Here is a 15,255-nt window from a genome sequence, read left to right on the forward strand (position 1 = left end):
GATATCCTTCTTTAGCACAACAGAGTTGAGATTGTTGGTGCGATATGTAACGGGTCACCACGGACTACGTTACCACCTCAACAAAATGGGTCTGTTCGAAGAGATAGAGTGTAAACTCCGCTTAGAAGCAGAGGAGACATCCATCTACATTCTATGTGACTGCCCAGCCTTGATCTGGGCCAGGTGGAGGTCATTGGGTCGAGAACTACTTTCACCTTCCGACATTAGGAAGTCCTCAACGGTCGACATTTTAGCCTTCATTCGGAAGGCAGAATGTCTTTTGTTCGATTAGGGTCTGTTGTAGCACAAAAGATCAATCATGGTCGCAGTGCTCTGCTCAAGTGGGAGCTAGTACCCCGTTTATTCTTATCTATCTTATGCTGTATATAAAACGGCAGCAGTCATAAAGGTTCCAGTAACTTGCGCTTCGAAGAAAATGTGAATAATATATGCTATTAGTAGAGTTAACAGACGCTGTTACTGAAGAAAAGACCTAAATGCCATTTAATTATGCTTCTTAATGATATATTAAATTAATGTAATTAATAGAAAATTTAGATATAGTTAATAATTATTAAAAATTTATTTTAGAAAAAATTTATTTACTTTTCAAATGTTTACAAAGCAAAATTATTTATTTAAAATAAAAATAATTTATTTCGAGTTTCAAATATATAATTTATTAGCGCAAGTTAACGCCTTCCGAAGAACTCAACAGTAAAATTCAACCCACCACTACGTTGAGATTTTAGATTAATGGTTGCATTGCGAAAGCCAGGTCCACCCTTGATCAAAGTACCATATCCACCATTTACACGATCATGATCGATTGCTCGAATACCACTTATGATATATTGGCTAACGTGATTCTAAAACAAAAAAAAAAAGAAAATATGATTAAAAATATTTCAAATTAATTTTAAAATTATGTATTTACCTTTGGTGGATAAATAACATCTGCACTAACTACACTCATCCAACTGGACTTCTTTATAACATTTTGTCGTTGTAATACAATATCATATGGTCCGATGTATCCCCATGTGCTGTTCGTGGCATTACCAGTGCAGCATAAAGTGGCCAAAACGGATAATGAAATAAAAGTTGCAACTCCACAGAATTTCATGTTGTTCTGTTCCTTATTACCTCACAATTGGAAAAACTTTATGATAATAACTTCAACTAGGAATGGTTGCGGCTTTTATAGCAAATTTGTAATGTTTACTTCTTCGTTATAAATAAACAATAAATATATTTATTTCAATTGGAATTGAAATAACTTTATAGATTTAGAAGTACTTTTGTGAATCACTTGCTTTCATTAGTAAATACAACAAAAAAGTTCTTATCATTTATGTGCTTTGATAGCAGCTGCTTTAATAGTTTTGTACTGAAAGGGTTTTACAGAAATACGTAGAAATTAATAAATAAAATAAATATTATTTTAACGAATGCCTAAAATTATGTTTAATTGTTATTATTAAATAAAAAATAATAAATATTTGTATTTGTATTTTTTGTTAAAGACTTTTTGCACAGTACATACGCTGACTTCAATAAAAATTTTGCAATATTAATTTATTTATTATGAGACATTTGTTAATAATTATAAATACTTTAACCAAAATTTGACGTTGCTATTGAAAAAATCATGTGATCTTTGTTATAAATATCAGTGATAGCCCATTGTCCCTTCTCGCTAGATTTACTCTTTGCATAGAAAAAAACTTCAACGTACGCCGGAATGCATTTCAGTAAAAAAATTGTTCAAGTAATTTGTTTCGATGGGCTTTCAGCTTAAAAATTGAAAAATTTTAAAATTAATCTTCTAGATTTTTTTTTATTAGACATAACTTTGATCATTTTATCAAGATGTATTAAAATATATCAGTGAATTGAAATTATAAATTATATAAATTATAAATTATAGCTACCGAACTTAGAATATTACAAATAAATCCATATTATGATAGTGGTCTAATATATCTCGTGTTAGAAAACTATCTAACAATATTAGCTGTTGTGATTGACAGTAGAGCTGAAATCGTAAAGAAATACTTTATTGCCAACAATTTTACATTGTATTCTAGATTTTTTTTACGGCAGACAATATTATTTTATCAAAAAAAGTAGTGAACTACAACAACAAAAATTCTTTTTATCATTATTTTAATTAGTGGAATTTATGGCTGCTCATATAGCATAGATTCATATAGTATAGATTCTATACAGAAATAAAATTTTAGGATTATTTCTGTTAAAAAATAAATTTATTCAATATTTACCAACTAAAAAACAATTAGAAATTGTTAAAAAAATTATTATAAATTATTATTTAAATAACTATGGATCGGCATATACAGCCACAATACTTTTAATGCCAAAACTGCGTTGTGATGTAAATCGGACCGTAACATCCGTAACCGTGCCTGCAGCAGGAATTGCAGTTATTAATTCTGCAGTTGCACCGTTTTTCATTTTTAAGTCCGTAATTCGTATGCCTCGTATGGTTCGAGTGTTTGCCTATAACGAATAAAATTTATTATATCGAAGGATTAGTTAAAATTTAGCGACTTACTCCTTGTGTATAAACAAAATCTTTAGTAACTACAAATCCAGGAAAGAATGGCTTGAAAACGGTTGTTGTTTGTATAAGCTCGACAGTAGAGTCCACCGTACCAAATGTGTAGTCATTTCCAGCCACAGTGTGGGAAATGAGTATTCCAGCAAAAGAAAGGATAACAAATAAAGACTTCATTCTGAATCCACTTTGTTTGTGACTACCAAAATAAAACTGCTCGTCTCGCTTCAAGCATGTAACTGATTGTAATGCTACCAAATGCATCAGTTTTTATGCAGAAAACAAAATTTTTTGTGTTCCCAAATTTGTCAATACACAAACAAAGATAAAAATTTGGCCTAGTTTTTTTTTTAATTCAATGCCAACGCACTGATAATACTCATACGTTGTAGAATTGTAGAATTTTGCAATATTCTATCAATATATGAAGTTGTTTTTATTTCGTAATGCTTATAGAAGTATCTATGAGGTTGTTTATCTTTTCTTTATTGCATCATTCAAAGCACTCATACTCCCTCATTGATGTGCAAGACAATGCTGTGACAAGTCAAAGGTTTCGATAATATTCTAGTGTTGTAAAATAATTGATTCATTGTTTACAGAAGTGCATATATGAAGATGATTAAAATAAGAAATATATATTTTAATTTTAGTTTGTTTGAGCTTTTCAAGTGTACGATTTAGAGCAATATTTTGTCCAAGAATTTCAGGATTTGCATTATAATAATTTTATTCACCCTTTTCTATTCCAATTTGATTTCCAATCATGAAATTCACAATTGGAAATAATAATATAGTATGTTAGTATATATACAATTATGTTATTTTGAACTTCCCTAAAACAAAGGAAAATAGCTCTAAACATACAAAGAAATATACAAAGAAATATTTCACAAAATTGATTTCTAAGCAATCGATTTTTCACTCTACACCGTACAGGTTTTGGTTGAGTATTAAGATTTATAAGGTTCTTGTTTAGTTTGAAATCATTCAGATTATTATTCGGAGTATAACCGAAAATGCACCTAATCATAGTCTTTTCTGTTGGCTTTCTTTAATCTCATTATAGGTTAGGTAGATACAATTGACTTTCTTTCAGCTAAAAAGTTTCTTTGTGCTGTAACTTGATCCCAAGGCATTTCTTATGATCGGCTAAACCCTTTAGTAACTTCGATAAATCTTCACAATTTTTGTGTGTCATTATTCGATAACAGCATTAGATCTACTAGGAAATAATATATTATGTCCGTTTATATGACAAACGAGATTATAGATGCTCAAATTCTTATTCCTATGAATTTCAAAATTCCGGCTTCTAGTTTGGGAGTATGCTTATCAAAAAAGAATGACTTGTTAGGGTATGGCGTCTGCAGATGCATTGATGCTTTCTCGTTTTAGAGTTATTCTGGTTATACTTTTATCTTTATTGGACTATGAAGATTTCACCGTGGCACGTATAGCCAAATGTCTCCATTTCCCCTTTGCTATATAAAATATTTTTCGTTTAATTGATTCTTCTAGTGCGTTAACAGTCACACTATTTAATCACACTACTCTAACATTTTTTAATAAGATACTGATAATTAGACTTTCACAAATATCAAATTTTAGGCAATAACTAAGTGTCTTCTATTTCTTTTATTCTACGCTCTTCCTATAAGTTACAGGAATGTGTATCTGTCGATAAAATCTCTGTGATATTATCATTATCATAATTATTTTCTTAGCCATTTATTTTAACTATCATATGATCTAGTGATTTTAATAATATTTCTAAATTTTAACCTAAACTTTTGTTACCAAACAATAACAGTTTTTTAGCCATTTTCACTTTCAATGATTTATTATGTTAATTATAGATTATAAATTAATAACGTGCATATATTTTAACTACATCCTTAATGCCTGCGCCCTTGCCTGATTTGAATTGAATTGTGGCACCTTTAGAGCCGGGACCTCCGCTCAATAGCTCAGCTGTAGTGCCATTCTTAGAGTTTTTGTCTGTGATCACAATGGCAGTGATTGTGTAGGCGTTGTTTGAGTCCTAAAAAAGGCATAAAAGCATAAAAACTCATTATAACTTCACTTAATGAAAATCACTTGAAAATATTGAAACAGTTAACGATGCATACTTTCTGTTTAAATACATATTTTTTGCTAACACTTATTCCCACAATAAACGCTTTTTGTACGGTGTCCTCGGCAATAAGCCAATCATTATTGCCCTTCTGGCCCCATTCGTAGTTATTGCCAGCATATGTTTGGGCCACCAAGGCACACGAAACCAAGAACAACACAAAAGCACACTTCATGATTTCACTTTAACTATCGCTTGAATGTAACTGGATTCGAGCAATCAAATACCCAACTTTTTATTTGAAAAATTTGTTTTTGTATCTGCACTTTTTTCTTTTATAATTTCATATATGTTTTATTATCAAAGAAATTAAAATGGATATTACTTCCATAGATATTTATAGACATATTGAACAACAACACTAATCGTTTGTACAATTTCATTTATTGTCATACTTAATTCCCTTTCAATTATTATTGTTATAATTTGTTTTTTTTTGTTTTTTTTAGATAGAAAGAGATCCATGTTATTATAAAATTATCTTATCTAATTAAATTTTATTGGCTTGTGGCATTAGAAGTGGATTTTTGGTTTATATGTATATACTGCCATTACTTTTTGCTGGATAAAAAGTTTTTAATGTATTTTAACGAACTTTTAATTAAAATCAAGTTCAAAATTAATTTTATAAAACATAATTTGAAAAGTGTAATAGGAATGTGAAATTTTTATCTAAAGCACAGAAATAACATCACTGCTAAGGTGTCACCGAGTGTTTCCGTATTACTGTACATTAGAAGCATTGGAAAAAGTTACGAGTATTCGAAAAATGTTCTTTTTATAATTGCAAACTAATTAAAATTTATGTGCGGATATATTTTATATAAATTTGTTAATTTTTATAAAACGTATATGTTTTGAGGAAATGAAATAAAGCAACAAATAATATAATAACAACAAATAATATTACTAAAGTACTAAGATAAATAAATAACACAACTAGTTTTGCTGTTTCTAGAGCACACAAAAAAATATATATTTTGAGGTATGGTTTCTCTGAAAAAGGATTACTTTTAATATTATACTACTTAACACTATATTAAAACAAAATTTAATTAAATTATTTTGAATTTACTAATTTGTTTTTATTGTCGTTTATATGATTTATTTTGTTCTCATACAATTTTTTTTTGTGCGGAGAGGAGGTTTAAAAATGCCTAACACATTGTCACTATGCCGTGACAATAGTGATATGCTCGGTTTGCATGGACTAAAAACAATCCCCCTCGTGTGGCAGACCGTTTCTATCCTGAAACTTTATTAGGAATATTTGAAGGTAGGATTACTGTATACATGACCAGAAAGGAATTGGGTTAGATAATAGTCTGGGATCAATCCTTTTGCCTTTGTATCCATCTTTGTGGCTACAGTTGTTGGATTTGTCGATCATTTAACGTTGTGGCTTGTTGCTGCTTAAGTTGCCACCTTATTTTCCTTTCTTCGACTGCTAGACCTATAGGTAATGTTCCACTGATGACCAGCACGGTATGCTGAAGCCACTCTCAGAGCTGACGTTCGTCGTACTGATTAACATCAGTTTCTGTTCTACTTTCAGCGAATCAGCTCATATTCGCTTCTGTATAGTATGACAGAGGACAGAGTTGTTGACGTTAACAATTTTCGTTTGCTTTTGGGCCGCCAAAGTTTGCCATTAGTCTACTTAACGTTGCACTAACCTGTGCTGCCTTGCTGGCCGCTTATTGGTTTTGTGCCCAGAATGATAGGTTGGAATCCAAGTTCAGGCTAAAGTATTTTATTACTTTTTTTGGTAAAATCTCACTACACATACGTTTATCTCGACTTCTAGCGAAATGTGAAGTCACGTGAGTGGAAGTATTCCTGTTTTTACAGTTGCAAGCTTTAGACCATGATCTGATGATCGTCTAGATCTTTGTTCTCACCATAACTTGACTTAATTTGTGGCGTGCTTCAAATAAATATATCTGTTATACCGTCAGCAAAAACCACTAAGTGTGAATTGTCTGGTATATCCACTTTCAGAATTCCAGAATTAATTTGCCTTCCAAAGACTACGTCCAAGTAGGGACCCTTCGGCGGCTCCTTATGTTATATGAATTTTCTTTATACCTTCACGTGTCTCGTAGATGAGTTCTCTATCGCTTAAGGAGATTTGTTCATATTTAATAATTTTTAGTTACTATACGTTTTCATTTTATACGTTATTTACAAAAAAATACTTCTCCTCCTTCTTTCGATATAGTTTAATATTTATTGTATACTTTCGAATGTCTTTTAAATTTTCCTTTAGTTTTTTCTCAACTTATGAACTTGTAGTTCTTACTTATTTAATAATAAATTTATTTTTTTAAAATCAAAGTTGTGTAAGTCAATTTTTATTAATTAAAAATGTATTAAAAAATATTATTCAATTTAAATATATTATAATAATATTAACATTATTTACATATGTACATGACGTAATATAAACTCAGTATATGACTTTCATTGTTAAAATGTGAATGATATTGACACCCCGAGAAAAATTAATTTACTGTCGCCATATATCTATAAATTTTTAATTTAAAAATGTGAAAAAATATTGATCTCCATTACTTATTCCTTTGATTTCCAAAGAATATTTATGCGTTCACGGTATACAAAAAAAACTATTTTTGAAGACGGTAGGCACCGGCGACTCATTTGGGTACTTTATTTTGGGTCCATAATTATTTCAAGAGAACTAATTCATTAATTAAAAATATTAAAAGTAAATTAGGAACTATTTGATTGTTATCTAAAAGAACTCTTCCGTCGACCATGATTATATTAATTATAATTAATTATAATTAGTTATTATATAATGATTACTATTTGAGCAGTGAAAACAAAATTTGTTGTTAAATTTTGTTATATATATGCAAAAAATTTATATTATCAATTTACTTTATATTGAAATAAAAAAGAACAGAGTAGACTTTTCAGTTTTATAGCACAACAGAGAAAAATTATAAAGAGCATGACAAATTCACAAATACTGAACTTAGTCCCTTTTAAAGTTTATATATTACTGATATTTTAAGAATTTTGCTTTATTTGTAGAAAGTTTTGTTATAAGTTAACTTAAATATGACAATAAAAGTTATATTTCACTTGTTCAGTTTATTAGTTATATTACAAATAGTCGGATCTGAGCGACAACATTATAGTTTCGGTAAAAGAGTTGTGGGAGATGTGCTTTTCGAAAAGAAAATACTATTTGTGAGACCTGGAAACGCAAATGTTCGAGTTATACATACCTTTATTTCAGATGTAATATATAAATTTTATTATTAATTAGAATATTTTTGTTATAAATGTATCATATTTATTTAAATAGTTTAGGAAAAACCAAGGTGATATAACTGCAATCATTGCCAGAGATCTACAAAGTGAAGGCACTCAAGAATCCATGGCTCTTGTGATGCCATTTTATGGTGGTGTTTCCAAGAATTATGCTATGTTATTATTTATTAGTAAAATGGAGAAAGGTTTCAGATATCGAATTGAAATCTATGGCAATAAATTGATTAAAAGAACTAGTCAAGGTACCATTAAAAACAGAGTTTTTGGATAAAGAATGTTTTTCAAAATAAATTAAAAGAAATGTGTTTCGGTTAGTTAAAACAGTATTTTATTGCAATAAAAAAAAAGAATCAAAACAATATTGTTTTTTACTATGATCAGATACAAAATTAAAAACAAATCTTATGACTTTTTAATAAAAAATAGCAGAATAATCTAAGAAGAATTATTTATAATTGCTGTTTGAAAGATGCCATTAATATAATATAGCTTCTTCCATATACCTACATGGAAAAACATTAATTATATATAATATAATATATATACATAAAAACTGCAGAAAAAATTAAATTAATAATTAAATTAAAATTTACATTATTGGTGTTATTCTTAAGAGGACTTTTCATGCATTTTTTACGCCAAAGTTCTTGGCACTAAAATTTATGCTAAAGAAATCTAAGATTATAGCTGGTCCGGTGAGATGGTTAAAAATGGTCCGTGAATCAAACTTAAGAAATGCGGATACATAGCTTGTAGTTTGTCCATTGGGACCTCACTTATTAAAAAATAAGCACTTAAAATATATAAAGTAATTATATTCATATTTTAATGCCCATATAATATACCTATGCACTTATAGAATTCATTATATGGTACATCACACCTTAGATGCATGAAGCATATCAAAATAATGACACAGCTTATTATTATTAAACTTTATTATTAAACAGTAAGTTTTATTACCAAAAATAGTATACAACCTGGGTACCTTAGGCAATTGTTATATAGGAAACGTTTTTCTTAACTTCATTTTATAAATAAATCATTAATTCTTTATGCATTCGAATTTATACTATATACAAAAATAGTTCATTCAGCTCAGTGCAGTACATGCAGTGCAGACCAATGAACATAGACTAGAGACTTAATTTCTGTAATTCCTTTAATTAACTTTAAGTTTGACAGTATATGCATTACTTATAATCCAATCATGTCATACTTATATTTCTGTGAAATATGAGCTAAAAATATTTTAAGATTAAAACATATTAGGGGTATTCACACTGTTTCGCAAACTCATTGTAAATTACATGAAATACAAAAATGCTATACTAAAATTGCAAGAGTTCGAGTGCAGAATTGCAACATCAATGAAACAGATGTTTTTACAGCATACCACATGCACATGAGAAACAAACAGAGAAAATCTCAAAACAGCTGTTTCTTCTCCTTTCTGGTTTCGTAGCAAGCATATATACATGGGTTTAGATATAGCATGATTGTAAGCAATTGCAAGAAACTTTGTGCGTGTGTTTTATTGTTGTACATTGTAAGCTCGCGCAAGCTGTGCGTGTCGTGCACCTTACAATGAGTTTGGAAGACAGAGTGAATACCCCTATTATATATTAAGATGAAGTCACATAAGTGTGTCATGATATTGAAAGTAATCAGAAAGTAATTTTAGTGGAGTTTATTTAGAATTTACGAGGTAGAAAAATTATACAGATAGAATATAATGTAAAAGTTATAATAGAATATAAGACAATTTAGATGTATGTGTATATATAATTATCTAAACATTTGTCCTTAATGAATATATATTTATTATAATAATTTGATATGTTAATATTTATTATTATAATAAATGTATTTTAATATTGTGTATATATTTAATTAATATTCCGATTCATCGTAGCTGAAATAAAAGTGCATATTGCAACAGCAATTTCAAAATCTAAATTTAATAAATTGATACAGAAAAAATTACTAGTATGAAATCAATCGAAGACCCTGACTAATACAGAATTTTTAACGCACTAGACGTGATGGGTATATATATGAGTACTTCAAACTATTTAAAAGCAGTTTAAATTTTATTATAAATAATTTTGCTATATGTAAAAAATGAAAGCTAAATCATTTGTCTTTCTGTTTAGCTGTATTATTTTAGTAAAATATGTAAAATCTGAAATTAAAAATTATAACTTCGGTTCAAGGTTACCAGGAGATGTCTTATTTGACACACAAATGATACGCGTAAACGCCAAAGCCTCTCTGGGTAGAGTTATATACACATTTGTACCAAACGTAATAAAAAAAAATATTTGTTTAATGATTTGTGTATTTTTTATAAAAAGTTTTTAACTTTCAGTGCGTCGAAAGGACGGGACGCATTTCTGCAATTACTGCACAAGATATTCGCAGACCAGGTTTTAGGGATGGTCCAGCTACTGTGCTTCCATTTTATGGTGGCGTAAATAAACGTTATGTGATGTTATTAATTGTAGGTAAACGTTATAAAAGTCTTAATTACAGAATAAGCGTTTACGGAAATAGATTAGAATAGGTATTTAGTTTGTATTAATTTAGAAATAAATGTATTATATGCAATTTATATTTCGATAATAATAAATAATGTATTTTATAATAAATATTAATATTTTAAAGTTTTTTTTTTCAATTTTTCATTATTTATTTTTAAAAATATTGTTTCATTTTCATAGTTGTATTAATAAATAAATAACTCTTTATTAATACATGATTACACATTCTTTATTCTAATGAATTTTCCGGCTATAATGTTTTACTGAATATGTATGTTTTATTTATTTAATTTTTGTTTTGTTGAGTTCTGCCTATAAGTCTTTATTTGGATAACTCATAAAGCAGAGATTTCTATATTAATCTGAGACAATTTCTAAATACAATTTTTAAACCATTCTCTATTATTTGCAATAGGAATTATTTGGATTTGTAGTTCTCTAATTTTCGTTACCTTTCTTGCGTTCTATCCAGTAGTTTCTAATGGAAACTGCTGACACATCAATTTTCTTGTGAAATTACATATTGAGATATGTGACCTTAGAAAAGAATTCTGAAAATTTGTATATTATGAAAGGTTTAATCTTATTAATAGTATTAAGAGATATTTATTTTAAGAACCGGATTATATATATAGTTACATATAGTGATAGTCTTTTTATCATTTGAGTATAATGTATAATTGTGCCTAAGGTGATTAGAATAATCTTTTGTATGATACTAAAATTAAATAAATATCCAAGAAATTACAACAGACAAGACATTAAAAAGAAAAATTTAGAAAAATTTATTTATACATGTTGGCTTTCAAATGCGAGTATCCATATTATTACGTCAATAAGCTTTCAATTATAATAATTCATAATTTTTTGTATATATAGTGGAAATGTCACTGGATGAAATAAGTCAAAACATTACAAGACCTATATTAATATAACTACTGTTAATTTTTAACACATACTTAATATGTTTTGTATATATATAGATGTATATATATAAATATACTTGTAATAATGTTAACTTTAGTAAATGTTTAAATTGTGATAATGCAATTTTACACCATTTATTTCTTGAACTCGTTTCTGGAACAATACTTAGACAAAAAGTAAGTTTTCAGTTAGATGATAATATATGCAAGTCAACTATATACTTTTAAATTGTGACCTTTGTTTGACTATGTATTTTCTACCATGACGAATTAAAATTTTCTGTTATTAGTATAAAAAGCTTATCTAATTCAATAGTATATGCAATTTGAAATGCAAACTAGAACTGCAAAATAATAGCAATGCAACAATATAAAAATGTAATTACCTGTTTTCTACGGACAGTTAATATTTGAAATTCTAGAATAAGTTTTGTTTTACTAACATGAAGATTTCGTTATGTATTGTGTTACTTACATTCATCCTTGCTATACATATTGCTGAAGGCCAACAAAGAGATATTGTATATGGACAAAGAGTACCGGGAGATTTTCTTTTTGATCGTAAACGAGTATCTGCAAAAGCAAAACTTACCAGAGTTCGGGGATTTTATACATTCGTATCTGATGTAATATATTTTTACTATAAATTGGAAAAACAAATTTTTAATTTAATTTTAAAACTTGTTATAGTGTTATAAAAATCAAGGAGTTATTACAGCTATTGTCGTACGGAATAAAAAATTGTTTGATTTGGGACAAACTGTTGTTCTCCCATTCTATGGCGGAGCCGGTAAAAAATATGCAATGTTATTGTTCATCAGCCAAAAGAGACAAGGATTTAAATATGTTGTTGAAGTTTATGGCAGACCATATTCACAAGAACAGCAACGACTGCAATACTATTAATTAGAATTAATTATTTAATAATATTATTGCTATTTTGAAATTATTGTCAAACAAATTCCATTATATGTATATAATAATTAAGTAAATATTTTTATAGGTTTAGTGTCATTTACAAATGAGATGCTTAAAACAATTAATAAACAAATTAAAGAGTTTTTTGTACTGAACTCTCTACAACTGTAATAGAGATTTGTGTATCTTATATATAAAAGTTATCTGCACCGTTATCTTTAGTTAGATATTTAAACTAATTCTACATACATGAAAAATGAAACATTAATGGTGCAATATCATTTGTTTTCTTATAATTTATATAATTACAATTTTCAAAATTTTATTTTAAAAATTATGTTTTCAATTCAATTAAAACTAACAAGCACTGCAGATATTTTTGGAGCTTAAACTATAGGCGATCTAAATCTTTATAATTTTATTAGTTAATTTTGTTCAGTCAAAGCCAAGGTGTCACAAAACTTTAGGTTTAAAGAAATTCAAAACTTTCCTAACTTATATTTAGAGTACAAATATGTATTATCAGAGTTCTTACCTTTGGGTAAATATTACACATTTCTTTGTATTGTTTGACTGGTTTTTTTGTTGAGGAGGTGGAATGCTTTATGCACCGTCAAACCAACCGTCATTAGAATGGTGCGCCCGAATACTTAACATTAATACGTAGTATATGGGCTAAAACACCCCCTCATCGACGAGAATTATTCCCCCTCGGAAACGCTTTGGCATTACTGCGAGTAGTGTCTCTTTTATATTGCATTTCAAGCCATGCTCTTGTGATTTTCGATCTGCGTCCAGACCTCCACTTTTTTACCCCATTTGTTTGGTGTCTGTACTATTTATTAGCCTAATTTGATTGTTTGACATAATTTTTCACAAAAGATTGCACCGTTGCATCGTGCGAAAGCGATACGACACTATAAAGTCTTAAATACCTCAGTACCAATTTGGGGTTTAAAAATTTTGTCGTTTTTAAAACACTTAAGTTTTTTATATTATATTGACTTTAATCACTTAAAAATTTAATATATTAAAATTAATTAAATATTTCTATTTGTAGGTGCTTGGGTATGAAATCACCATTCATAGAGTTCACCAATGAAGTGGAATTATTAGCAAATAATAGCGTCCCGCTAAATATCACCAAAGATGAGCAAGCTCTTATGCATCAAGAAGGCTTACGTAAATTGGGTACATTTATAAAACCAGTCGATTTGCGAGATTCATCAACTGGTTTTGTTAAAGCAAATTTAACAAAAAAAGTTTATGGTGGAACAGTTGGCATCCAAATGCCACGTAGAATGCATCCCATACAAGAGGAAATGGATCAGAAACAAATTATATTACTTGATGAAGATACCGATGAAAACGGTTTGCCTGCCAGTTTAACTGATGAAGATCGTAGATTTATTGTTCCAATGGCACTAAAAAATGCATCACCTGATCCACGTATACCTATAACAACACCAAAAACAACAACGACAACACGTGCTACTACGACCACATCCAAAAAGACCACCACGTCGGTATCGCCCGATTTTGCTGCCAATATTGATGATCTAAAAAATCATATACTCTTTTTGCAAAATCTGACAAAACATGATAGTAATTTTCAATCTAAATTTGTAGTTTTTCCCAGTCTTCAAAAAGATAAATACAAACAAACTATAGGAACTACTACAGTGCGTCCACAAAGACCTATTTTTCATTATTCTGCTCCAATATTACCACCTACTCGAAAAACTGCAACAAATAAATCACCGATTGGTCAACCATTTGGTGGATACTATCACAATGAAGATGATGATAGCATGTCTATCTTTTTATCACAAGCTGGCAACAGTGATCGTGATAAAATAACAATAGTGCCACAAGTTCTACTACTAAACGATCAAACAAATGGCAAAAAACTTGATTTCGATCAATTTAGTAGTACTTCAACAACTCCACTACCGACAACTACTTCTACCACACCCGGCACTACCACACCGAGACGTCCGACTAAGAAACCCGTATGCCTACGAAATCCGGAATCACAAAAATGTGTTCGCCAACGAAAACGAGAAGAGCTACAAAGGCAGCGAGATCGTGAACAATGGCTACGCGAACAAGCCGAGTACTTACAACCACGTTTCGAACCCTGGGTGCAGACACTAAACAACACCAAACGTTTTGCAGTTTCAATAGAGATACCAGATTCTTTTAAGAAAATGATGAACAAATCGAATGATGAACAGATGCAGCCTTTTGGTGAGATGGTGCTGCCGGTGCTTTCGCGTGCAGTAAGATCTCAACCAAAGCGTCGAAATATTGGTGGTGGCTTACAAGGACGCAATGGTGATAAATTTGCTACAAAATATGGCACCACTCATTTTGAACGAGAAGCTGTCTTAGCAAATGGAGCGCGTGATTTTCTGCTTGCTAATCCAGATCAATACTCTTTGCTACAAAATGGCACAAGTCCCAGTCCTACAGTAGCGGCGTATTCTGAAGTTGTTGATTTAAATCCCGACAATTGCTATTTGGTAGATGGTATGACATATGGGCAGAAAAAGCAATGCGTTCTACATACAAGTGTTATGCCAGCAATAAGCAGAGGCGCACGCGCTGCTATACAGGTAAGTTCAACAAAACTGATTTTAGTTTAAATAAATTTATATCTGAAAGATAAAATTTCTAAATTTTATGTTATACATGATATATACGTAAAGGATAGAGCCCTGAAATTATTTGCGAAAACTGACAGACTTACCAACGTCACGTTATCAAATCAGAATAGTTACATGGTCCTAGGGGAGGTATGCAGGTCTAAAGTCAATTATTGCTTAGTCTGATGAAGTGATAAAC

At 29.5% G+C, this 15,255-nt stretch overlaps 3 protein-coding genes across 3 annotated transcripts in view; 1 reads left to right on the top strand and 2 right to left on the bottom strand.

The window, feature by feature from the left end:
* Positions 1–15,255, top strand: part of LOC119674067 (protein Wnt-5-like) — a 106,834-nt gene that overhangs the window by 52,199 nt on the left and 39,380 nt on the right. Inside the window, exon 2 of the mRNA XM_038085191.1 lies at positions 13,469–15,026. Coding sequence (XP_037941119.1) covers positions 13,469–15,026 — 1,558 coding nt within the window. The remainder of the gene's footprint in view (positions 1–13,468; positions 15,027–15,255) is intronic.
* On the bottom strand, positions 642–1,150 carry LOC119681690 (probable salivary secreted peptide). Its single transcript, XM_038094949.1, has 2 exons — positions 938–1,150; positions 642–869 (listed from the first exon to the last, which is right to left on the bottom strand). The coding sequence occupies exons 1-2, from the start codon at positions 1,124–1,126 to the stop codon at positions 693–695; spliced, it is 366 nt and encodes a 121-aa protein (XP_037950877.1). The 5' UTR covers positions 1,127–1,150; the 3' UTR covers positions 642–692.
* LOC119681691 (probable salivary secreted peptide) lies at positions 4,426–4,937 on the bottom strand. Its single transcript, XM_038094950.1, has 2 exons — positions 4,714–4,937; positions 4,426–4,625 (listed from the first exon to the last, which is right to left on the bottom strand). The coding sequence occupies exons 1-2, from the start codon at positions 4,891–4,893 to the stop codon at positions 4,449–4,451; spliced, it is 357 nt and encodes a 118-aa protein (XP_037950878.1). The 5' UTR covers positions 4,894–4,937; the 3' UTR covers positions 4,426–4,448.

The sequence above is a fragment of the Teleopsis dalmanni genome, chromosome 2, assembly GCF_002237135.1.
Source record: "Teleopsis dalmanni isolate 2A chromosome 2, ASM223713v2, whole genome shotgun sequence".
Taxonomy (NCBI): Eukaryota; Metazoa; Arthropoda; class Insecta; order Diptera; family Diopsidae; genus Teleopsis; species Teleopsis dalmanni.

Excerpts from the sequence above, each read along its gene's own strand:
- LOC119681690 (XM_038094949.1), bottom strand. The coding sequence starts at position 1,126 with ATGAAATTCTGTGGAGTTGCAACTTTTATTTCATTATCCGTTTTGGCC. Across the intron at positions 870-937 it reads ATGTTATTTATCCACCAAAG|AATCACGTTAGCCAATATAT; the intron begins GTAAATACATAA and ends TTTTTGTTTTAG.
- LOC119681691 (XM_038094950.1), bottom strand. The coding sequence starts at position 4,893 with ATGAAGTGTGCTTTTGTGTTGTTCTTGGTTTCGTGTGCCTTGGTGGCC. Across the intron at positions 4,626-4,713 it reads AATATGTATTTAAACAGAAA|GACTCAAACAACGCCTACAC; the intron begins GTATGCATCGTT and ends TGCCTTTTTTAG.